Here is a 23,665-nt window from a genome sequence, read left to right on the forward strand (position 1 = left end):
TGGTAATTAAGTACTCTTGATGTTGGAATGGTGTTTCCCTCCTATCAATGATTATGGCTTGAATATGACCACTCTTGCTCTTCCATAGACCCAAGGCCATCATAACCACTACTAAAAACATCTATAATATTTAGACATTTAAAAAACTATTTTTGACAGTACTTAGCGAAACAGCAGAAATAACAGAACTATAATCAAAAGATGGTAGTGTGGGTCTCATTTGGAAAATATATTAAATGTCTGAGATAAAATGAGAACACTCAGCAGTAACAAAGGAGGAGGTTTTATTAATCCAGCATAAACCCATTCTTGTCTCTTTCTACTGTAGTACTAAGGGTTACTAAAGGTACTCTTATTTCCACCATTATAAGCATGTCCAGTTTCTTAATATCAGTTATATAGTCACTTCTAATGTTTCAGTGCTGCCCAGGAGACTGGTCTTCCTCACTCTTAATACACAGGGTTTGGAACTTCAGAAAGCTGAGAAACTATTCATGCTTGAAACATATTCCACTTACTTTGGGAAAGTACCGTACATTTATATAAACATACATAGTATTAACATAGAAATAGATTTTGTGTGTGTCGGAAATATCTGTAGAAACTTTTATGAGAACCTTTTCATTGCCACAAAACGCGTAACTATTTCTGGAATTAGTCACAGTTTCCTCTTCTTCTTTGACTGTTAGGATTGTACTTAAAATAAACCCACTGGCTGTGCACTCCATTCTGGAAAGGATAGCTCCTGAGGATGAAGAGGAGGTTGATGGTCATTTTCAAGAAGAGGAAGAAGGAGGATCTCACTCCCTGAAGGATGTGTGTGATCTTAGAAGACCAAAGCCATCTCCCTTTTCCTCTCGTCGAGTCATGTTTGAGAATGAAGAAGTAAGCACAAAGGGCTTATCCATATGGCATTTTTTGCATCCCGCTGCTGTATTCAGTTTCAACAAATAATTAACCATCGTAAATTGCTCAACTTACACTGTTTGGTTAGTTGGCATGGTCTCAACAAATCACGGCAAACCATTTCCCCAAGGCAAGCCTGTGTAACTTACATGAGCATCTAAAAACAATATGAAGTAATATGCTGTTATTTACTCTGTTGTTATTTCCTGTGTTGTTTTTAGCTGCTCTGTCATTGCATTTTGTACATTGCACTGAGACATATTTGAGGAAGGCTAATAATAACCACAGATTATACCTGAGATGATGTTTTTATTTCTAGATGGTGATGCCAGGAGACGCACTGGAGATGACTGAGTTTCAGGATAAAGCAATCAGCAATTCTCATTATGTACTGGAGCTCATGTTACCAAATGTGTATTTAACATTCCCAAACAAGACCTTTTATGAAAAGCTATATAATCGGTAAGTATAAGCGCTGGCTTTCATGGTTTGCATGACCCATGATTTGGATCCAGAGGAGGCCTTTTTTGAGCAGAAGGCAGGGGAAAGCTCTTTCCACCACTTCCACCCTACAGCTAATGCCACCTCTCACTTCCCTTTCCTGCTTTGGGCTAGGATCACCTTTCCTAGCCCCTTTACAGGTTCCACATACAGTGGTACCCCGGGTTAAGTACTTAATTCGTTCTGGAGGTCCGTTCTTAACCTGAAACTGTTCTTAACCCGAAGCACCACTTTAGCTAATGGGGCCTCCTGCTGCTGCCGCACCACCGGAGCACGATTTCTGTTCTCATCCGGGAGCAAAGTTCTTAACCCGAGGTACTATTTCTTGGTTAGCGGAGTCTGTAACCTGAAGCGTATGTAACCCGAGGTACCACTGTAATGCCTGTTCCATAGTTGTAATAAATCCAGACAGTCAAACCTCGGTTGTCAAATGTAATCCGTTCCCGAAGATCGCTCGACTTCTGAAACCTTTGACAATCGAGGCATGGCTTCTGATTAGTTGCAAGAGCTTCTTGCACTCAAGCAGAAGCCACGTCGGGTGTTCGGGTTCTGAAAAATGTTTGAAAACCGGATCATTTACTTCCGGGTTTTTGGCATTCGGGAGCCAAAACGTTCGAGAAAGGAGCCGTTCAAGAACCAAGATTTGACTGTATTCTAGTCTGCTCAGCCTGTTGACATCAGGCAGGTGCTTTCAATGTAGTCTTTTGGGTGCCTGCTTAAGACATTTTTGCTTAGGCAAGTTCTTCCAGATACATAGTAGTTGATGTGCTTCAATCTTTTCCTGTTACTTTTAATTCTCTCTTAAATGTTTTTAAGTATTTGTTTTCAGCTTTGCATAGGTAATTTAAATATTGCTTGTAAACCACTAGGTGTTTTACTGTAATCAAGCGTCATATGCATTTCGTTAAGTTAAATAAAATAAACCCATTATCAATTCATTTTTCCAGATCACAGACCTGCCTTTGTTCAAGTTCTTCCAGGTTCAGATTAATATATGCCTGTATTTTCCCCCTTTCTAGGATCAGTAATGATTTATTACTGTGGGAACCCACAGCTCCATCTCCTGTAGAAACATTTGAAAATATTTCTTACGGTGTTGGACTTTCAGTGGCCAGCCAGCTGATCAACACATTCAGTAAAGACAGTCAGTTCAAATCTACTATTCACTATGGTAATATACGCATCTTACTAAATTATTATGTTTAAACATATAAAAGTCCAAGTGTATCTCTAATACAGCTGAAGCTACTCAATTGATAGAGGGAGAAACTATACATAAAGGGGTTACTTGCTGTTCCTGAGGGAAAATTTAAAATCTGCTTATTTTTTAGCATCCTTATTTTTTAAAAAAAATGTGGTTTCACTTTCTATGATAAGCTGTTTATTGTGCATGGTTAAAGATTCACTTGTTTTTTGCTTTGCCTTTTGCAGATGATGATAGTGGGTCTGAGGAGGAAACACTCCAATATTTTTCCACCGTTGATCCAAACTACTGTTCCAGGAGAAAGAAAAAAACTGAATCCCAGAACAGGAACACGCAGAGTTTTCTGTCAGTTCTTTTGAACATTAACCATGGATTAGTGTCAATATTCACTGATGTCAAGGTATGACTTCTAGGGTGAGAGAACCCATAATAGCTTGACTAGAGTTGTTATTTTGACTATACTGCATAAACCACTATGGTAGCATGTTGATCGTTCATAGTATGTTAAGGATGATGTTGGTTTTTGTTTTAAAGGATGGGATTGCTTCAGATAAAGTGTGGACTAAGCAGAAGAGTCTTTTCAGACAACCTATAATTCTCTGATTCTTTCTCCAGCAGGACGATGGGAGTGTATGTGAAGACAAACATGGGGAATTTTGGTTTGAGTTCAGTAGTGGGTCGCTGTTCTGTGTGACAAAGTATGAAGGCTTTGAAGACCAGCATTACATCTGTCTCCATTCCAGTAGCCTCAGCTTATATCATCAAGGTATGAAATGGCAGTGTAGAAATAATGTTTGTGTTCCAAACTATAAAAAGGTGAGGGGTTGAGTATGGGGTTGAAAATGACTGATTGTCATCTAGCAAGTTATACAAAACCTTGACAGCTAGGGTTTGTGGGCCTTACAGTTTGAAGATCAGTGAGAAGCAACTTCTCCTTCCAATATATGTTCCTCAATTTTGATTTGATTTGATTTGATTTAATATTCTAGAGCACTTGCCTTTCAGTCCCGTTCTGCCCCCCCCCCCCCCAGTACAAATATATGAATCCAAATTGGGAATTATTACTTCTTTACAAATGTAAGTCTACTGCAGTCCAATTTATCCACCACAACTGCATTCCTTAAGCATATGGAAAGAAATGTACTCATAATATGTCTAAGGAGCTAGTCATGGTGCTTATGTGAAACACAGGAGGGTGAATTGCTAATAACAACCAAATCAGAGCTGACATATAGAAAGTTTTTTCTAAGTACACCTATGGTTGCGAAACCTTCTATTTGTACAGTAAGAAAATTGTGTTGGATGTCTGCAGGTATTTCTGAAGGCTGCCTTTCCTAGAAGAGAACTACTCCAAAATGCATTGTTCTGTTTTTAAAATAAGTATAGTATTTCTGTTTGTCAATATACAGAACAGAAGAAATTGCTGACAAGATTTTAGAAATCTTCCCTGCAGTTTTACGTAACGAAGTTTGGGTGTTTAGAGCATCAGCCAGATGTTAGCAAGTTTTAGAGTAAAATATGTGGATTTTTTTGTATCTCAATTCAAAATGTCTTTGAAGGACCATCTAACCACAAAGCCGTCTTTCTGCAGGTGTGGTGGATGGAGTTGTCTGTCCATCTGAAGTAAGGCTGCCAAGTGCAACGCCACCCCATTGGTTAGAGCCTACTATTTACTTTTCGGAAGAAGAAGGTCTCAGTAGGGCTTCCTCAGATGGTGTGGGAGTCGACTGCTTAAGCATGTTGTCTGTTGCAGTTAAGATACAATCAAATAAGTTGGAGACCAATACAAAGGTTTGTATTTAGAAATTAATATCTATATATCTATATCTGTATATACTCTGAAAGTATTTACATGAATACTTTGGATGAACTTGTTTTTGTAGGAGCTTTTAGTTGCTGTTGGACTAAGAGGAGCCACTCTTCAACACAGAGTACTTCCTTCAGGTTTAAGCTGGCATGAACAGGTATGTTAATTTGCTAAATGTTCTATGGTCTATCTGGAGATCATTCTTGGGGGGGGGGGGCTATATGTTCTAACGTAGAGTATTCCTACTGAGTATTGCAGTTGCTGTAGGCTTGCTTTGTGTGGCTCAGTCCTGTATAACTGGGAATCCCCATCCTTCTGAGTAAAATATGCCTTTACAATAAATATATTATCCATCACTTCTCCTTTTTATATAGTCTGCAAAATCTTTCAGTGACAGCTGATGTTACCTTACTTGATTAGAATACAGTGGGCCTATCTTTACACTTTTGTAATTGTAGATTTTGTATTTTTTGAACATTTCTGATGAGCCTGTGTTGGGATATAATCCTCCAGCTTCTGTTACAACTTTCCACGTCCATCTCTGGAGTTGTGCCCTGAATTATAGGTAAGCTAAACAAATGAAGTGTTTGAATCAGCCTATTAAGTCAACTGTTGTCCTGAACCAGTTGCTTTAATATTCAGTTTGTCAAGTTTATTTATGGTCACTTGAATTTCTGAACTACTTGCTTTCCAAATATGTTTCAAATAATTTATTTATTTTTATTTTTGGGTAGGCCTCTGTTTTTGCCAACTAGATCACTTCTTACCGTTGAAACATTTAGCATTTCAAGTAGTGTGGCACTGGATAAATCATCTTCTACTCTCAGGTAAAGTTTGTTAAGAACTTTAACAAATCCCACATTTAACTTATATTTCTTTCAACACTTACAAAATTGTTGGAAAATGTAATTCCTTTAAAAAACATCCTTTTTGTTATAGGATAATCTTGGATGAGGCTGCTTTGCATCTGTCTGACAAGTGTAATGTTGCAGTGAACCTCCAAAGAGGTAAGTGCATTTCAGCTTTTAAAGGGATTCATACAATTCCAAGTATCTAGTAAGGATATTAAAAGGTGTTTTTATGTTAAGCAACTGTTAGCTGAGCTGGACATGATTGTCTGATGTAGCATGATGGAGGAAAGAAGCTTTGTCATTTTGAATTTCCCATGCATGTGCTTCTTGTCTAGTTATGGTCAACATATTAGAATAAAATAGCCAAACTGCATCCCAGTATATTAATGAATTCTGGATTTATTGCTGGACAACTGTAAAGTTGTCCATGGAAGCACAAGCCAAAATTGGCCACTAAAATAGTCATTCTAAAATCATTCCCATTCATAAGACAAAAAAACAAAAACAACAGATAGAATCATAGCTAGGGTGGGGGCGCTGTCTACTCATTTTCTGTAGTTTAGAAAGGGCTTGAGTTTCAGTCGTAAAACAATCCATCATCATGAAGGCATTTGAGGGCTTAAATATGAGGCATAAGCAGCAATTCAGGAGTTTAGCAGATAATTATTTTGTTTTCTTCAGATTATGTTCGAGTTATGGACATGGGACTCTTAGAACTGACTATAAGGGCAGTGAAACCTGGATCTGATGGAGAGAGAGTAAGGAATTGAGTTAAAATATAAAAGCTAAATTATGTCTGGTTTAAGTTTTGGAGTGTGTGTGTGTTTTTTTAAGTAATAGTATAATAAAGCTTTGGCCTTTGAGATACTTGTTCAAAAAAGTGTGATTGAAATTGACTTTGGCTCTTAAACATACTGGGTCATTTTCTAAACACATATGTCTGGTTCCTTGATCGTACATTCAGGACTGACTTAAGAAAAGTGCATCTTCTGCTGGTGTCGGACATGATTTTGAATTATTGTCTGTTTAGAGTAAGCCACGTTTTGAACTCCATTGTTCCAGTGATGTGATCCACATTAGAACGTGCTCAGATTCCTGTGCTGCGTTAATGAATCTTATCCAGTATATTGCAAGTTACGGTGATCTGAATCCGCCTGCGAATATGGAGAATACTTGTGGAGTGACCAAGCAAAATGTTAAGGTATGAAAAGGCATCTCTCTCTCTCTCTCCTGTTTCCATTCACCATAACTTTTTATGGCTTAGCTTTGTCCACAGTTGTGAAAACTGTTAATTACACAGAGCTTTTGGAGAAGAAGAAAAAGATTATTATCCCTACTAATTCACAATAGGCTATGTCTTACCTTGCATGGACTGGGCTAGCTTTCAGGTGTCATTATGCCCTCACCAAACTTGTATTGGTAGCCAGCAGTGGTTTTGCAAATATTCTGAAATCTGTCATATAGGGGTAGCAATCACAATTTCAGTTAATTTGTTTCGCTTGAAAAGAAATAACCTAACATTGGTTCCCATGTGGATGGGTTGGTGCACTGAGGGCACTGGCTACTACGAGGGTTGATTATTAATAGCTAACCTCTGGACCCGGAGCATTGAATCAATGTTTTTACTGTCTAGATCAGTGGTGGCGAAAGTATGGCACGCGTGCCAGAGAGGGCACTCAGAGCCATCTCATTGGGCACGCGCGCCATCATCCCAGCAGGGCCGTAGCTTCCGTGCTGGGGGTAGGGGGGAGGAGGAGAGGGCTCATGGGGAGTGGAGGCAGGGATCTTTCAGAAGTCGAGTGGAGGCTTCACACTGAGAGATCCCCGCCTCCACACCTGCTTGCACGCAAGTAGGAGCAGGATTGGGCAGCTCAGCTGAGAAGCGCCTGGTTGCCTTCAGGTGGTGCAGGGGCTCTCAGATGCAGCTTCCAGGCTGCCTCCATCTTCCCCAACCCCAGCAACTATTCAACCTGGCTGGCTTCATGGGGTTGCAGGGGATCTAATGCGGAGGTGGGGGCACCTTTAAACTTCTCCCTTGAGGGGAGTGCAGCCGTGAACCCCTCAACAAAGTGTGACAGAGCCTGCACCTCCCCAGCTGAGCAGCCCCGATCAGCTCCTGTTCCCGTGCAAGCAGCAACGCTGCCTAGTGGAGCAGCCCAATCCCACTCCTACTTGCCTGCAAGCAGGAGCAGGCTGGGGGGGTGGGGAGGGTGACGGCAACATCCCTTGCCTGCTCGCTTGCCACACTGACCCAGCCTTCCCCCCCACAGTGCCGGGGCCGCCAGAGCTGGAGGAGGGGGTGGTTGCTGTTGTGGCGGCGGCAGAGGGACCCAGCGCTGGAGGGCGACATGTGCCTGCTCACTTTGCCACCCAGCCTGCCTTCCCTCACTAGGAGAACAGAAGTGTGGCACTCAAAATGGAAGTTATACTCAGAACAGAGCACGTTTGGCTTCTGAAAAAAGTTCCAAAACCAGAACACTCATTTCTGGGTTTGAAGTGTACAGGTTCCAAGTAGTTCGAGAACTAAGCTGTTTGAAAACTGAAGTACCACTGTATTTATTTTTCCTGATTTGAACTGTATTTATTTCCCCCCCGGTGATGATTTTATTGAGTCAAAATGAGACTACCCCTAAACATTTTTTAGGAAAAAAAGCACTGAGTTATATCATAAAATTATATATCAACGGAAAGATAATTTAATGAAGAATGTAATGCAATAACTTTTATGAAGGATTATTTATTACAACAGCAGTCATAAAGAAGAAACGCGAAACACAGAAAAAAGTGAGATATACAGGCAGTTTGGGCACTCGGTCTCTAAAAGGTTCACCATCACTGGTCTAGATCACTTTTGCAAAGTTGAGAAACAACACTCTTGTAACAAACTAAGCTAGCATGCATCTTAGCTACAGATATTTATCAAGAACTGCACTGTATTTCCTTTATCAGTTTAGATTGGTGTATTTCTTATCTTCCAGGCAGATTTCTCTAGCCGGCCATCATCCCAAGGTCCAATCCTGGCAGAAGCTGACCAACAGATTTTACGGGATTTAATGAGTGATGCTATGGAAGAGATTGAAACCCAGCAATTTACTTCCCCCTCTAAGCCACAAGCTAATGGTAGATCTTTCCAGGTTTTTTCTGTTTTTAAAGAGATGCCGTTTAAATACAGTATTTCAAATCAATCCTGTTAAATTAGGGTTGCCATACATCTGGAATTTCCCAGACATATGCGGAATATTGCTATCTCTAGCAGTGTCTGGGTGGAAGTCAGAAATATGTCCATGAAAATCTGTGGGCAGTGCTGTTTTTGCTGATTTTTCCTAAAAGTAGCTCAAAAACGGTTTTTGCAGATTTGCCCAAAGAAAAGCTGAACAACTTTGGGCAAAACTTTTTCTGTCCAGACTTTCACTTTTTGAAATCTGGCAACCCTATGTTAAATGCCTTCTTCTCGTACTTCACCTGCTTAATCTTGATAGAAGTGTCTTGTTTCTCTTCTCCCAGGAGTTTTGGATGAAAAGGCACAAACGCCAGCACCAACTTGCTCAGATCTCTTCCTGTTTCCTGATGAAAGTGGGAACCTCTCTCAGCAGCCAAGTCCTACTTATGCTTCATTCACTCCCCATATGATTAATGAAGCGATAGGAGATGTACCTTCCGAAAACGATGACTTCTGTATTCTTTTTGCACCGAAAGCTGTTGTCTCTGTAAGAAAAACCTAATGTTAATAAGAAATCAAAGTGGGGGGGGGGGGGACCTTTTAAAACTCATAGGTTAACTGATTTGGTTAACAGCTGTTGCATGAAGACAGTCTGTGTTGGATCTGGAGAGCTTCTCACTGGGTCAGCCTTTTGGAATGTGACATGACAAATCCATGCAGAGCAGGTTGATAACGTAATTGCTAAACAACCTTAAAGGCAGTTGCTGAAATTGGGCAATAACTCCAGCATGCTGTATACAGTGGTGCCTCGCAAGACGAAAATAATCCGTTCCGCGAGTCTCTTCATCTAGCGGTTTTTTCGTCTTGCGAAGCAACCCTATTAGCGGATTAGCGCTATTAGCGGCTTAGCGGCTATTAAAGGCTTAGCGGATTAGCGGCTAAAAGGCTATTAGCGGCTTAGAAAAGGGGGGGGGAGCGAAAAAAATCGCAAGACTCGCAAGACGGAAACATCTTGCGAAGCAAGCCCATAGGGAAAATCGTCTTGCGAAGCGCATCAAAAAACGGAAAACCCTTTCGTCTAGCGGGTTTTTCGTCTTGAGAGGCATTCGTCTTGCGGGGCACCACTGTATATAGAGAAATGGGTAGTTGCCATTTTGTGCAAAATATAGCATGAGGTCTGCTCCTATGTATTATATATGCATTAGAAGTGCTGTTTTCAGTATTTTTAATGTTAGAATTAGAAGTTATCTTTGGGCAAAGGAAAGGAGCCCTTCTGTTTGATTAAAGCAGAGTCAAGCTAAATCAATAGAAAATGCTAGCCCCCAAATTTTACCTGTGTTAGTCTCCAGCTACCTTTTAATTAGCAGAATTGGTCATTTTGAAAGCCGTTCTTTCTTGCCACTGGCCACAGGCAAGTGCCTATTTACAAACCTGCAGTAAACCTAACAACTCGGAGCCAAGCAATATTTATAGTTTTGCCACAGAAAAACAACAACAAATGGATGATTATTATTTTTTTAAAAAAATAGCATTTAATGTGCATGCACTTAATATCCTGTAACTTTTTAGGATAAAGTAGAAGAGCCAGTAGTGAAAACGATGGTTGATGATGCGATCCTGATAAAAGAGAACCATTTCAGTCTGCCAGTAAAGAAGGCAGACACAAACAAAGGTCCGTTGAGATTTCCTATCCCCTTGGTGCGCTACGTTGTGAAAGAAATCTCACTCATTTGGCACCTTTATGGGGGAAAGGACTTTGGAAATGCACCCCCTACATCTCCAGCTAAGAGTTACATGTAAGTACTTCTGGTATTAGTTTATTAAATTCATACCATAGGGAAAAGATGCATTTGTCTTCAAAACATAAATCTGAACCCCGTGTCTAAGTGAGGGGTTGTTTTGCCCTTTCTCATTTACTCTCCCTCAGAATACTCCATTGCTTTTCTCTGCTTTCCATTTCCTAAACATGGCAGAAAATTGTTTATTACCTTCTTACATAGGAAAAAGATGCATTTGTCTTCAGAACATGAAACTCGCTAAGCTAGTGCATAAAGGGGGGGGGGACTGCTTTAGCTTAGTTCCAGGTAGACTTTCCCCTCCTCCACACCTTCAGACAGGGTGTTCTGCGAGGAACTGGGTTTTTTTAAAAAATGATACCGTTTATTGCAGCTTTTATCCCCCCCCCCCCCAACATGGTTTACGATTTCCTATATGCTGTCTTGGGAGATCTTGTATCCTAAAAGCAGGATATTAATAATTGTAATAAATAAAATGGCTATTATTTATCTGTGTCAGGACACCATCTTATTCAGTTTCCCCTGGAGCTCCATCTGAGCAAGTGGAAATGGCAGCTTAAAAGTATGCACTCAAATGTGTGTGTTTTTTTCTTCCTGGCTGCCATTCCCTTGAATCATGTGATTAATTGTTGGTCAAATCTAAGGTGGTGAAAGCAGGCAATGTACTTTCAGTGAGTGTATTCTGAAAGGTTAGTTTTTTTAAAAGCCACTTTACATTTTCCTAATACTTATAGAATGCTTGTCTATTGAGTTATTTTGAAGAGGAAAATTCAATCTGGTTAACAGTGGCAGTAAGTTGATTTTCTTTTCTTTTTTTTACTCTTCAGTTTGTTTACTATTTATAGAAACATTTATAAAAATCCTCGCCTTACAAAATGTCAGAGTAGTGTTGAGAATACACTGAGAATAAAAGTTATAATAATACAGTCGTACCTCGGCTCCCAAACGCTGTGGGAGTCGAACGTTCCGGCTTCCAAACGATCAAAAACCGGAAGTTTTTCTTTTGGAAGCCGAACGTCGGATGGGGCTTCTGAGGCTTCCGATTGGCTGCAGCAGATTCCTGCAGCCAATCAGAAGCCGTGCTTTGGAAGTCGAAACATTTCAGAAGCTGAACGGACTTCCAGAACGGATTCTGTTCGACTTCCAAGGTACCACTGTAATACAGCACCAAAAGATGACCAGTTGAGCACTGAAACAGTTGTTGCAAGCCAAACTTAGCGTTTAAATGGAAAAATAATACCCTTTCTCCTATTCCAGTAGTCCTCAGAGCTCTCCTTCTCACACACCAACAAGGCATGGGCGCAACACAGTCTGTGGTGGAAGAGGAAGGAACCCAGATTTCTTGATGGAAATACAGTTAAGTAAGGTAAGAATAACTGAAATGGCGACAGTTGTTCTTTATTGCTGGGACCAATACAACTGTTGGGGACCGTATTTGCCCATTTGTTTGGCATGCATAGGATATGAAGCATTACAAAAATACAGAGGCAATGTGACCTTTTCCTCAGGCTCTAAAATCTGAGGACCTTTTTGTGAGCCATAGCAGTATATACTTGGACCTTTTGAACATAGAAAGGGCAGAGAGTAGAATGGCCATAAGCTGGTGAATGGGCCACAGCTGGAAACAGGCACTCCTTGCCACTGAAGCCACCTGAACTTATAAGTGACAACTCTGTATCAAGAAGCATTGCAAATGCTACAGGGGGGCGTCTTAATAGAGTTCTTGCCTTTTCCCTTTCCTGGTTATAAGGTCAAATTCCAGCATGAGGTATATCCATCTGGCGAAGCAGAGTGTGAGGTCAACCTGCTGGAGCAACCCGTGTCTCGTCAAGTGTTTGTGGTTCAAGATCTTGAGATCAGAGATCGCTTGGCTACATCACAGATGAATAAATTTCTCTACCTCTACTGCAGTAAGGAGATGCCTAGGAAGGCACATTCTAATATGGTAAGGCCGTGTAACAACTTGCTAAATGTGGAAATGATGGGGCTGAGAATAGATGCGGCGTCCACATGTAGTGTAGAAGTATGTGTTCCACTAAAGTTGTGTCTGACCTCCACTGGGGCTTGAAAAACAGTCCATAAAAATTCGCATACACAACTTTTACTACATGTTGCATTGAATTTGAGTGACAGCAATTTTGACACAAGTTCAAAACACCCAGTTATAAACATATCAGTAATGATTCTGCTGTAAAGATTCTTTATCTTTTATGTATGCTCTCAGAACAATTCACAAATATACGTTCATTTTTATTCAGCTTTTCTTTCTCTCTTCACTTGTTATTTCAGTTGACGGTCAAAGCTTTGCATGTTCGTCCAGAGTCGGGCAGATCGCCCCAGGAGTGTTGTTTGCGAGTGTCATTAATGCCACTTCGTCTCAACATTGACCAGGTTGGTTTAGCAAGCAACACTTCTTAGGAAAATATATATAGAGAGAATTTATGCAGTGTAATGATTCCTTAATCACTCGTTCCTATAATCTGTTGTAAACATTTTTTGGGTGTGAATTGCAAAGTTGTGATTTGATTAAGTTTGCAACTATAGTTGTGCAAAGTTACCGTTATTGCATAAGTAGCTTGCTTCGGTGGAAGAAAGAGAACCATTTATGAAGTACAGATGGTTGTTGTTGCTATTTATTGAATTTATTGGTTGTTTTCTTTTGCCAAAGGTAACCCAAAACAACTTCTAGCCAAAATGTTTTTGTTAATCATTGGAGAAAATCTCATAATCATGGTGGGCAGGGTATTTATGGATGGAGGTTCCTCCAGGGATGTATGTATGTTCAGTGTGTATTTTTGCGCCTTGTGCACAGTGTATCTTTGCACCTGCTTGTGTGGTCCACTCACTGACAGGCGGTAAGGATCTTTTGCCTTCATTGCAACAGTGCTTCTACATGCAGCACTTTTATTTTCCTCAATATGAATGGAAAGCATAGGAGAAAGTAAAAGGGGCTCATGGGAAACCACTGCAACTCGACTTAACCCTGCCACTCATGGAGACAGCAGCTGCGTGAGGGCCTGTTTTGCTCTTTCTCAACTTGCCTGGCTGGCAGCTCATTTACTCTCACCCATAGATGTTGATGGGAGCCATTGAGAATCGAGCCAGCCTGTGTCAGAATCATCCATTCCTTTTCTCTGCATTCCCCTTTTTATCATGGCTGGCTTATTATAGGCATGTGTGATATATATAAAAATGCGAAAACACTTTCTCTAAACCCTTCCTTCTGTTGAACTCAAAGAAGTGTCTTAACAGGGATGGTCAAGCTGTGTCTATCCTGACGTTGCTGAACTACAACTCCCATCAGTCACAGGCAGCATAGCCAATCACCAAAAGGCAATGGGAGTTGTATTTCAGTAACATCTGGAGGGCCACAATTTATCCACCCCTGGTATATAAGGCGGTTTCAGTTCTTTGTGATTTATATGCTACTTTTATGTTTCAGGATGCCCTGTTTTTCTTGAAGGATTTTTTCACTAGCCTGTCTACAGAAGTAGAAGTCCTAATGACTCCAGATCCCGAGGGTAAATAATTTGTCCTTTTTTTTTTTTTTGGTATTGAATTCATAGAAACATATACATGGACAGCAGAGCTACAAACAAATAACTCTTTCATTGGCAGGCAGCCTTAGATTTCAGCATTCATTTATTTATCTGTTTGCAGTTAAGAAGCCTCCTGGTGCAGAAGTGACATGTACCTTGCCCAGGCACCACAGCAGTTTCAAAGAGCCAAGTCCAGTCATTTCTTTCTCCTTACACAAGCGAGCGAGCCAGAACGGAAGTGTCGATTCTGTGGATATGCTCAATGGGGATGACCATAATTTTGCACACGAAGAGGCACCATTCAGTGACCAGCCAATCTTTTTCAGGTACCTTGAGAGGTAGATCACAGGCGGCTTCAGGTGTTGTTGGACTCCGGCTCCCATCAGCCACAGCATGCATGACCAATGGGCAATAATGATGGGAGCTGTAGTTGAGCAACATCTGGAGGACCACAGATTCCCCCCCTACCACCACCTTAGATCCATGAGATGCTCTAGTCTAGAGAAGTTACAGTTACCTCTTATTTCACTCATTTGGTAAACTCTTAATTTCTGCAGTCCAGAAGCATCTATTTTATAATCAGTGGACTTCTTCCATCTGTAGCCCCAGTCCAGAACCCTATATGTGTAGCAAAGCATATATGCATGTATATATAAGGAACCTCCTGCATATGTAAGGCTATCCATGGGAAGTGGGGTAAAGATCACGGTCCTTGCCCTGTTAATAGCATCCCTGATCTTGCCTGCATTGATAGTGAGTGATTAGTGGGTGAAAAAGAGAGAAGTGGGAAGACTGCGTGTGCGCACGTAAATGCACCTGCATGTAAGGGGGTAGTTGTTTGTCTTTGTGCCTTCTGTGTAAGGTTGGGAAGGATGTGTGTATTAAAGAAACACTCATTAACGTAAAAAGGGGCGCGGGGGATTTCAGCCTAAGCCACACTCACTACTGAGTCTGGTCCCATCCACTGGAAAGTAGCTCCTGGGGGTAAAAAGGTTGCCCACCTGATGTTTAAGCTCATCATAGTCATACTTCCCCCACAGTGTATATTATGTGACTGTTTTCATCTGATGCTAAACTAAAAAGATAGTAGGAAAGTTTCCTTCACAGGACCAAGCCTTGCTTGCATGTAGTACCGTCGTACCTTGGAAGTCGAACAGAATCGGTTTCGGAAGTTTGTTTGACTTCCAAAGTGTTCAGAAACCAAAGCGCGGCTTCTGATTGGCTGCAGGAATCTCCTGCAGCCAATTGGAAGCCTCAGAAGCCCCGTTGGACGTTTGGCTTCCTAAAAAAGTTCAGAAACCAGAACACACCTCCGGTTTTCAGTAGTTTGGGAGCCAAACGTTCAGCAACTAAGTCATTCAAGATCCAAGGTATGACTGCATTCTTAAAAATGCTGCATGGTAGAACTGCACTTTAATTTTCCCAAAGGTGACTTTTCTGAGTATAAACATTATCAAAAAGAATAGAAGTATGAGACTGGATCTTGTGAGATTAAGATGACCAGTACGTCTGGCAACTTTTAAATCCCCTAGAAAGTTGGGGATTTAGCAAATTTAGTGATCCTAAAAAAAAATATGGAGCCCAGGGATGTTAGTTTTACTTTTTACCATCTTAGGTTTTATCTGTTGATCCCAATCTTCCAAATGTGTTTTTGTTTCTGTGTAGCATGTTATCAACGTATTTTTCCTTTTAGAGAATTTCGATTTACATCAGAAGTTCCAATACGTCTTGATTACCATGGCAAGCATGTTTCTATGGATCAGGTTTGTTGACTTTTGTTGATAAAATTAGCCTTTTGGAGTGTCACATTCAGTAGTTCTTTATTTTGGAAAGATGATACATTTATGCTCAAAATCTTCAAATAAATCAAAAGATTGCTAAACTTACGGTCTTGCAAATAAGTCCAGAAGAGCTGGTAGCCTGCAAAGATTCTTACCAGTCCATTCGCCCACACATCCATTTTGAGGGTCATTTGTGGTTTAAAAGAAAAAATCACCAACTTTCTGCTTTGTCACCTGGAGGAGATTCTTGTTCACTGCAGGCAACTTGCATTAATGTTTAACTTTCATTAAAGCATACAGAACCCAATATGCCATCAAATTTCAGATGGCATTCTGCAGTAGGTAGTAGTGAAAGACCTTTTGGTAAAACTTACATACCTAACTGCAAAAAAGGCATAATTTTATTGGTGGCCGCTCATAGTGATGGCTGTGGAATACTTACTCTAGGAAAGCTAAAGTTGTCCTTTCAATGCCAGGCCTAGACTGCCTTTGTTATCCCAGGCCATTTAAGATGTACTTTAGTCCCTGTTGTTATGGTTGGGGGCTTCTAACCTCATGTAACTTGATGGTGATGCCAGCTTCTATTCTTTTGGTTGTATTTTATTCCGTTTTTATTATATTTTGTGTTTGACTTTTGCTCCAATCAACTTTCTGAAGCTTATTGTGAATTCTTATTCTAGCATTTCCTTTCCGTTTCTATACAACACCCAGGGACTTTATTTTGGGAGGCAACTTATAAATACAGTTAGCAGTCAAGAATACTTTGGTGTTTATTTGCTGCTTATGAACTGTTTGACGCTTTTAACTTTCAGGGTACATTAGCTGGGATTCTGATTGGGCTTGCTCAGTTAAACTGCTCAGAATTGAAACTGAAGAGGCTTTGCTATAGACATGGGTAAGTTTCTCCAGTTGTTCTAATGGAGTTGCTGTGTGTTAGGCTGTCCGTTCCAGGAAAACCAACACCGAGCATTGTAATGGTGGGTGAAGTTCAGTGTTGCACTCTTCCAATGGTTCTATCTGTACAAGCATTACAACTTGCTATACAGAACTATCCCCCCTCTCCTCCCCCTGTGCACCGTTCTGCGGGTTCTCTTGAAACCACTAAGACAATGGGGGCGGGGTGCACAGAGGGAGGAAAGCAAGAGGGTGGAAGTCTTTGTGCAGGACTTCTGCTGACGGGGCTGGTAAGGTGGCTCCTGCCCTGTGTTTACTGTGAAGGAAAGACAAACAACAATCTCACTAGTTCAAGCACATTGGGCTGCAAAGCTGAACTTTCCCTCTCCTGTCTCTGTGAAACCCCTGTGTGCCCCCTAAATTGCCCCAGAGAGCTGGGGGAACCCCAAAACATATTTAGAGGTGCACATGGAGAGGGAAGGAAGTTCTGTAGTGCAGCCAACGGTGCTTGCTCTAGCAGAACTATTTGGTTGGTAACTGGCCAAAGTAATTCACAGATCTTAATAGCAAAAAGTGACGTAGTCTCTCCGTCATACCTTCCTATCATTCTTTAGGTAACAAAATGTTACTTTTGTGCGCACACAGGTTGCTAGGTGTGGATAAGCTTTTTTCTTACGCCATCTCAGAATGGATTAACGACATCAAGAAAAACCAGCTACCGGGTATTCTAGGAGGAGTCGGGCCAATGCATTCATTAGTTCAATTAGGTACGTTCCTGCAGTATTTTTTAAGCCTCTCTGTTTTTTATTCTATGCACATACATTCATATGAATGAATATTTTTCCTTAGCGACTATCCATGGCATGCTATCTTTAATTACAGTGCAGGGTCTAAAAGACTTGGTGTGGTTACCAATAGAACAATACCGAAAAGACGGCCGCATTGTAAGAGGCTTTCAGAGAGGTGCAGCTTCTTTTGGTACATCTACTGCAATGGCAGCATTGGAACTGACAAACAGAATGGTTCAGACCATACAGGTATGTTTTCCCTTTATCGATGGGGATAGGCAAAGGAGGTCTAATTTTATTTGAAGCAAACAAGATTTTGGGAAATGGTTTCAGAAGTCAACTAAAGCCTACAAATACATAGCCAACTGAGATCTCTCTTGTTTCATCCTTAATTAAGAGGAGGGAAGGTGTGGCCTGTGATGTTTCGGTAGCTTGGTATTTGGAATAGCATTTTAAAGAGTTAGGCCTGAATGCTGAAATCTGTTTTATTTGCTTTTGGAAGTCATGTCTATTCATTGTTGGCAAAATATCTGTAGATGGAGCAGGCATTGTGTGAGAGAGGAGGGGTTATATACTGTAAGGAGACTCTGGGATTGTGTATTGCAGCTCTCCGTGGGAATCGTGTCAGCAGAGCCCAGGTAGCGTAGGGTTGGAAATAAAATACTGATTTTATCCACACCACAGTAATACCCCCAAGAAATATTATATCCCTACAGAAATGAATGTCAATAATTAACTTAGTTGGGAGAAAATGAAGGTGTGCTCTAATTGGTCCCTTTGAACGCCATAATTTGCTCTTTTTTGGACCATGCCCTAGTGTATGTTGGGAACCAGAAGGAGTGGATAGATAGATTACAAGGAGCCCTGGGAGATGAGAATGTATTCTTAATATTTAGCATTGGCTTGTGTTTTAAAAAGCTAGGAGGCTTATCATAATGTACAGATAATTGGATATTATGGCCATATCTAGGTTTTTACTGGCTCGCCACACGTGGTTAGAGAATGTGTTTTTGATTTATTTATTGAAATTGATACTTAGGCAGCTGCAGAAACAGCTTATGACATGGTTTCCCCCGGGCCTAGTTTAATTGAGACAAAGAAGATCAAACGACTTTCTCGCTACCGCCTGGCTCATCAACCTGTGGACCTTCGTGAAGGTGTGGCCAAAGCATACAGCGTTGTAAAAGAGGTAAGGAGCGTTACCATTGCCTTCTTGCCGTCTGCATTGCATTCACAGAGGCAGGGAGAGATGCCTTCGGAATGGGTATTGAGTGCTATTTTTAGGATATTGGTATGGCTTTAATGAGGCTGTATATCCCTCATTTTTCTGCACAATAATTTTAATTCTCCTTAGGGGACTGGTATTTTCTCCATGTTGGTTTCTCAGGTGGACACCCAAGAGAGGGTTGCAGTTGCTTGGCACCTGTGGAATGTGGCATTTCAGCTGCCCTTTGTGGCGTGCTGGAACCCCTAACCACTGCTGGCTCTGATTGCTCTGTCGTTGGTTTCTTTCCAATGACTAGGAACAGATTTATTTATTTTTTTTAAAAAAAAAAATTTTATTACATTTTCAAATACACAAACAAGAATATAGATTTCACAAAGAAGAAATAAAGAAAACAAATACAGAAAAAAGAAAAAATTCCAATTTCAGAAATATTTTTACATAACCAATCGGACTTCCTCACATCTCCCCTACCATGCATTCTTTACCATAAAAATGTCAGCAAATTATTACCTTTTTTCACATCTTAATTTGTACCTTTCAAATGTTTTAAATTTAAAATACTCTTTGTCAGTTACTTGTACCTTAAATCACCCTTAGTAATACTTTAAATTTCATCCTTTTCTTGCTTTTAACTTAATTTCCTGTTTCAAAAATCTAATCGCTGAAGCCCAAACTTCCAAATCGTGCAGTTTTTAACATTCATACAACTTATAGTATTTTTGTAAATAGTCCTTAAATTTTTTCCAGTCCTCCTCCACCGCCTCTTCTCCCAAGTCTCGGATTCTGCCAGTCATTTCAGCCAGTTCCATGTAGTCCATCAATTGCATCTGCCACTCTTCCAACGTGGGTAGATCTTGTGTCTTCCAGTGCTTTGCAATAAGTATTCTTGCTGCTGTAGTTGCGTACATAAAAAATGTTCTATCCTTCTTTAACACCTTCTGGCCGACAATGCCCAGTAGGAAGGCCTCTGGTTTCTTGGGAAAGGTATACCTAAATACCTTTTTTAGCTCATTATATATCATTTCCCAGAAGGCCTTCACTTTTGGACAAGTCCACCAGAGGTGAAAGAATGTCCCTTCAGCCTCCTTACATTTCCAACATTTGTTATCAGACAGATGATATATCTTAGCAAGTTTGACTGGGGTCATGTACCACCTATATATCATTTTCATAATGTTTTCTTTCAGGGCACTACATGCCGTGAATTTTATTCCAGTGGTCCATAACCTTTCCCAGTCTTCAAACATAATGTTGTACCCAATATCCTGAGCCCATTTTATCATGGCTGATTTCACTGTCTCATCCTGAGTGTTCCATTTAAGCAGCAAGTTATACATTTTCGAAAGTACCTTAGTCTTAGGTTCCAACAGTTCTGTCTCTAATTTCGATTTTTCCACCTGGAATCCTATTTTTTTATCCAACTTTAAAACCTCTTGGATTTGAGCATAATGAAGCCAATCTTGCACCTTATTCTTTAGTTTTTCAAAGCTCTGCAACCTCCAGTTGTCTCCAATTTTTTCTATTATTTCCCAATATTTAGGCCAACCAGCCTCCATATTGGGTCTCTTTCGGACCTTGGCCTCCGCTGGTGATAACCACCTCGGAGTCTTACCTTCTAGTAAGTCCTTGTATTTTGTCCAGACCATAAATATTGCTTTCCTGACAATATGGTTTTTAAACATTTTATGAACCTTTACCTTGTCGTACCACAGATATGCATGCCATCCAAACGCATTATTAAACCCTTCCAGATCTAGGACATCAGTGTTCTCAAGTAATAACCAATCTTTCATCCAGCAGAAAGCCGCAGCTTCATAATATAACCTTAAATCTGGCAGGGCAAACACCCCCCCCTCTTTCTTTTGCATCGGTTAGTATTTTAAATTTTATTTGGGGCTTTTTGCCCTGCCAGACAAACTTAGAAATATCCTTCTACCACTTTCCAAAACATTCCACTCTGTCCACGATCTGTAGGGTCTGAAACAAAAATAACATCTTTGGCAATACATTCATTTTTATAGCTGCAATTCTTCCCAACAAGGAAAGTTTCAATCTTGACCAAATCTCTAAATCTTTTTTAATTTCTGACCAACATTTTTCATAGTTGTCTTTAAATAAATTCAAATTTTTAGCAGACAAATTTACCCCTAGGTATTTCACCTTTTTAACCACATTTAGTTCTGTCTCTTTCTGAAACCTCTCTGTTTCCAGGGGTGTCAAATTTTTCTCCAAAACCTTAGTTTTCTGCTTGTTCAATTTAAACCCCGCCACCCAACCAAATTCATGGATTAATTCTAACACTCTCTTCGTACTAGATTCTGGCTCCTGTAATGTTAAAACCAAATCATCTGCAAAGGCCTTCAGTTTAAATTGTTTCACTCCGACCTGTATTCCTTGTACCAACCGGTCTTCCCTAATCATGTTCAAAAGCACCTCCAGGACAGAAATAAATAACAGAGGGGATAGAGGGCAACCTTGTCGTGTTCCTTTTTCAATTTTAAACTCTTCTGTCACCACATTATTAACTATCAATTTAGCTTTCTGCTCTGAGTAAATTGCCTGTATTCCATTTTCAAACCCCCGTCCCACTCCCATCCCTTCCAAATTTTTCTTCATGAACTTCCAAGAAATGTTGTCAAAGGCCTTCTCTGCATCTATAAAAATTAACACTGCTTTAGTATTAATATTAGTTTGCAATAGTTCCAAAATGTCAATAATATTCCTAGTATTATCAAACAAATGTCTTCCTGGGAGGAAGCCTGCCTGATCCTTGTGAATAACTTCATTTAGTACTTTTTTAAATCTGCTTGCCAAAATGTCTGCAAAAATTTTGTAATCCACATTTAGAAGTGAGATGGGACGGTAGTTCTTAAGTTGAGTCTTTTCAGTTTCCACTTTAGGAATCAATGTGATGAAAGCTTCTTTCCACGATTCCGGTGCCTTTTTCCCCTCCAAAATCTGGTTGCATACCTCCATTAGTGGTTGTGTCAAAAAGTCTTTCAGTATCTTATAATACTTGGAGGTAAGCCCATCTGGGCCTGGAGATTTGCCTAGTTGCATGTTCTGAATGGCACCCTCAATTTCTTGTAGTGTTATTTTGTGATTCAGGATTGCTCTCTTTTCCTGGTCAAGTTTTGGTAATCCAACTAGGAACAGATTTAAATCCATGCTTGACATTTTGTTTCTCTGCCCAATGTGCAGCCCAGCAGGCCACACACTGCATTTCACCGCTGGTTGTATCCACTCGCTTTGAAACCAGCTTCTGGAGCTTAGTTGACTCACGTGGGCATCAAGCTACTTAGCCAGTGTGGGTCTGCAAGAACTGAATTCACCGTTTTGCTGCTCTGTGGGAAGGGCTTCCCTGTTTCATTGCGGAGAATAATGGGATGTAATTGAGAGGGATTCTGGGGCTTATAAAGACTGATGACCCAACCCACCGCCCCTCCTCCCCCAAGCAGTTTACTTCACTAAAGGGAGATGATGCAGTTCTTAACACTCTGTTTTGTGTGTCTGGGACTCTCTTAAGGGGATTACAGATACGGCGCATACCATCTATGAAACTGCTGCTCGAGAACATGAGAACAGAGGAGTCACTGGAGCAGTGGGAGGTGTCCTCCGCCAGATCCCGCCAACTGTGGTGAAACCTCTCATAATGGCAACGGAGGCAACGTCCAATGTGTTGGGCGGCATGAGAAACCAAATCAGGCCCGACGTGCGCCAGGAAGAGTCCCAGAAGTGGCGGCTTGGAGAGGACTGATAGCTTTAAGTGTGTTTGACGTACAGACACTGGGAAACTGGAAGCGTAAATCGTTTATCCTCATGGCAGCTTTAGATGGGACGTATCCTTTTACTATGCTTATCTCAGGAACACAAGAGATTGGAAAGCAATTTGATGGCAAAACCTGAAAGCAAGTTTGGTCAGTGCCAAATGGAGTGGCACCTTCAAAAAAAAATATTACGGCCAAATCCAGGAAAATGCTGGCTTTAGACTGGGCGCTATGTCCTCCTCGGTATCTTGATATTTGTTGTTGGCAGGGTATTTTTGTCCTTCTTTTGAAGCAACCACACTTCCCATACTTATCAGTCTACATGTATATAGAGGGCTTCCCCAACCATGGTTGAAATATGTTTAAAAAAGCAAAGGGTTACATTAGTGCCCTTCTGTAACAGGGTTGATGTCTGGCGTGAGACATGGACACTACAGGATACTAAAAGGAAAAGGGGATTTCAATTATTTTGCTAATTGTGAGTGTCTCACATGTGGCACTTAGCAACAAGGACAATCTGTCTTGATGCCTGGTCATAAAATTGTTTTCAGACAACTGTGGACACTAATTGTTTCCCCTTCATAATGAATTCCTCCTTTTGTGGAGATTTGAGCAATCTGAATGTTGCAGACATGTTCTGTTGTGTTGCACTTTAAAGAATTTTGCCTGTACATTGCCTTTTTAAAATAGTTGTTAATAAATGTGCATTTTGTCCTTACGTAGTTTTAAAACTTATGCAAATCACTTAAAGGGGCAGAACACTACAAGATCATCAATGACATTAAAAATGGATTGCAATGCTTGCAGTTATTCAGATTGCTGCATAGGAGAAAGGGGTCTAGTGAGCGGTTGGTTCTGAATACACACAGAGACAATACAGTTTGTGGGGAAAGGTGTCCTGTGAAAGGAATATTGGGACTTGTATATGTTGACACGAGTTCATCATTCAGTTTAAATGCTATGCAAGTTACATCTTGGTAGTCATTTTTTCCAATTTTCACAGCAAAGTTATTTAAAACTTGTTCAGATATCAGAATATTTTTTGATTGATTTGACAAGCTGCTGTTCTACTGTTATCCTAATTTTCTTAATTGATTCCAAATCCTAATTTGTGTACACTTTTTCATTGGAAACAGAGCTCAGAAATATTGTGCCCTGAGAAGGGTATGCAGATTCATATTAAGCTTCTTTCTGACACACAGTGGCAACTGCAGTTTCTTCAAAATAAACTCTGCATTTTGGGGTTCTTCATGGAGACATTCAGCAATGAAATAAATTGCTGTCATTTAAAAGCTGCTTTCTTAACATAGTTTAGAAGCAATGTATACCTTTGAATAAAGGTCCTCTGGGCAGAGGTAGCCAGCTAGTGTTTGAGTGAATGAGTGAGATATTTGGAGATAGGTGCTAATAGAGCAAAGAACAACCACCAGTAAGCTAATCAGT

The 23,665-nt window shown here is 40.5% G+C and overlaps 1 protein-coding gene across 3 annotated transcripts in view; it reads left to right on the forward strand.

Annotated features, from left to right (window-relative positions):
• The window catches only part of ATG2B (autophagy related 2B), a 44,379-nt gene extending 21,439 nt beyond the window's left edge, over positions 1 to 22,940 (forward strand). For 2 of the 3 annotated variants that reach the window (XM_028716647.2, XM_028716603.2), the window contains exons 17-42: positions 690 to 885; positions 1,226 to 1,368; positions 2,427 to 2,578; positions 2,839 to 3,011; positions 3,227 to 3,377; positions 4,203 to 4,402; positions 4,495 to 4,575; positions 4,877 to 4,983; positions 5,153 to 5,245; positions 5,358 to 5,425; positions 5,951 to 6,027; positions 6,300 to 6,470; positions 8,248 to 8,389; positions 8,774 to 8,976; positions 9,999 to 10,225; positions 11,483 to 11,591; positions 11,976 to 12,170; positions 12,515 to 12,616; positions 13,668 to 13,746; positions 13,886 to 14,090; positions 15,458 to 15,527; positions 16,358 to 16,440; positions 17,085 to 17,206; positions 17,322 to 17,476; positions 18,267 to 18,416; positions 21,982 to 22,940. In XM_028716647.2, coding sequence (XP_028572480.2) covers positions 690 to 885; positions 1,226 to 1,368; positions 2,427 to 2,578; positions 2,839 to 3,011; positions 3,227 to 3,377; positions 4,203 to 4,402; positions 4,495 to 4,575; positions 4,877 to 4,983; positions 5,153 to 5,245; positions 5,358 to 5,425; positions 5,951 to 6,027; positions 6,300 to 6,470; positions 8,248 to 8,389; positions 8,774 to 8,976; positions 9,999 to 10,225; positions 11,483 to 11,591; positions 11,976 to 12,170; positions 12,515 to 12,616; positions 13,668 to 13,746; positions 13,886 to 14,090; positions 15,458 to 15,527; positions 16,358 to 16,440; positions 17,085 to 17,206; positions 17,322 to 17,476; positions 18,267 to 18,416; positions 21,982 to 22,212 — 3,685 coding nt within the window. In that variant the 3' untranslated portion in view covers positions 22,213 to 22,940. The remainder of the gene's footprint in view (positions 1 to 689; positions 886 to 1,225; positions 1,369 to 2,426; positions 2,579 to 2,838; positions 3,012 to 3,226; positions 3,378 to 4,202; positions 4,403 to 4,494; positions 4,576 to 4,876; positions 4,984 to 5,152; positions 5,246 to 5,357; positions 5,426 to 5,950; positions 6,028 to 6,299; positions 6,471 to 8,247; positions 8,390 to 8,773; positions 8,977 to 9,998; positions 10,226 to 11,482; positions 11,592 to 11,975; positions 12,171 to 12,514; positions 12,617 to 13,667; positions 13,747 to 13,885; positions 14,091 to 15,457; positions 15,528 to 16,357; positions 16,441 to 17,084; positions 17,207 to 17,321; positions 17,477 to 18,266; positions 18,417 to 21,981) is intronic. The other variant, XM_028716696.2, reaches the window with a different exon arrangement.
• Positions 22,941 to 23,665: the final 725 nt, after the last annotated feature.

Source organism: Podarcis muralis, chromosome 1 (genome assembly GCF_964188315.1).
Source record: "Podarcis muralis chromosome 1, rPodMur119.hap1.1, whole genome shotgun sequence".
NCBI classification, from domain to species: domain Eukaryota; kingdom Metazoa; phylum Chordata; class Lepidosauria; order Squamata; family Lacertidae; genus Podarcis; species Podarcis muralis.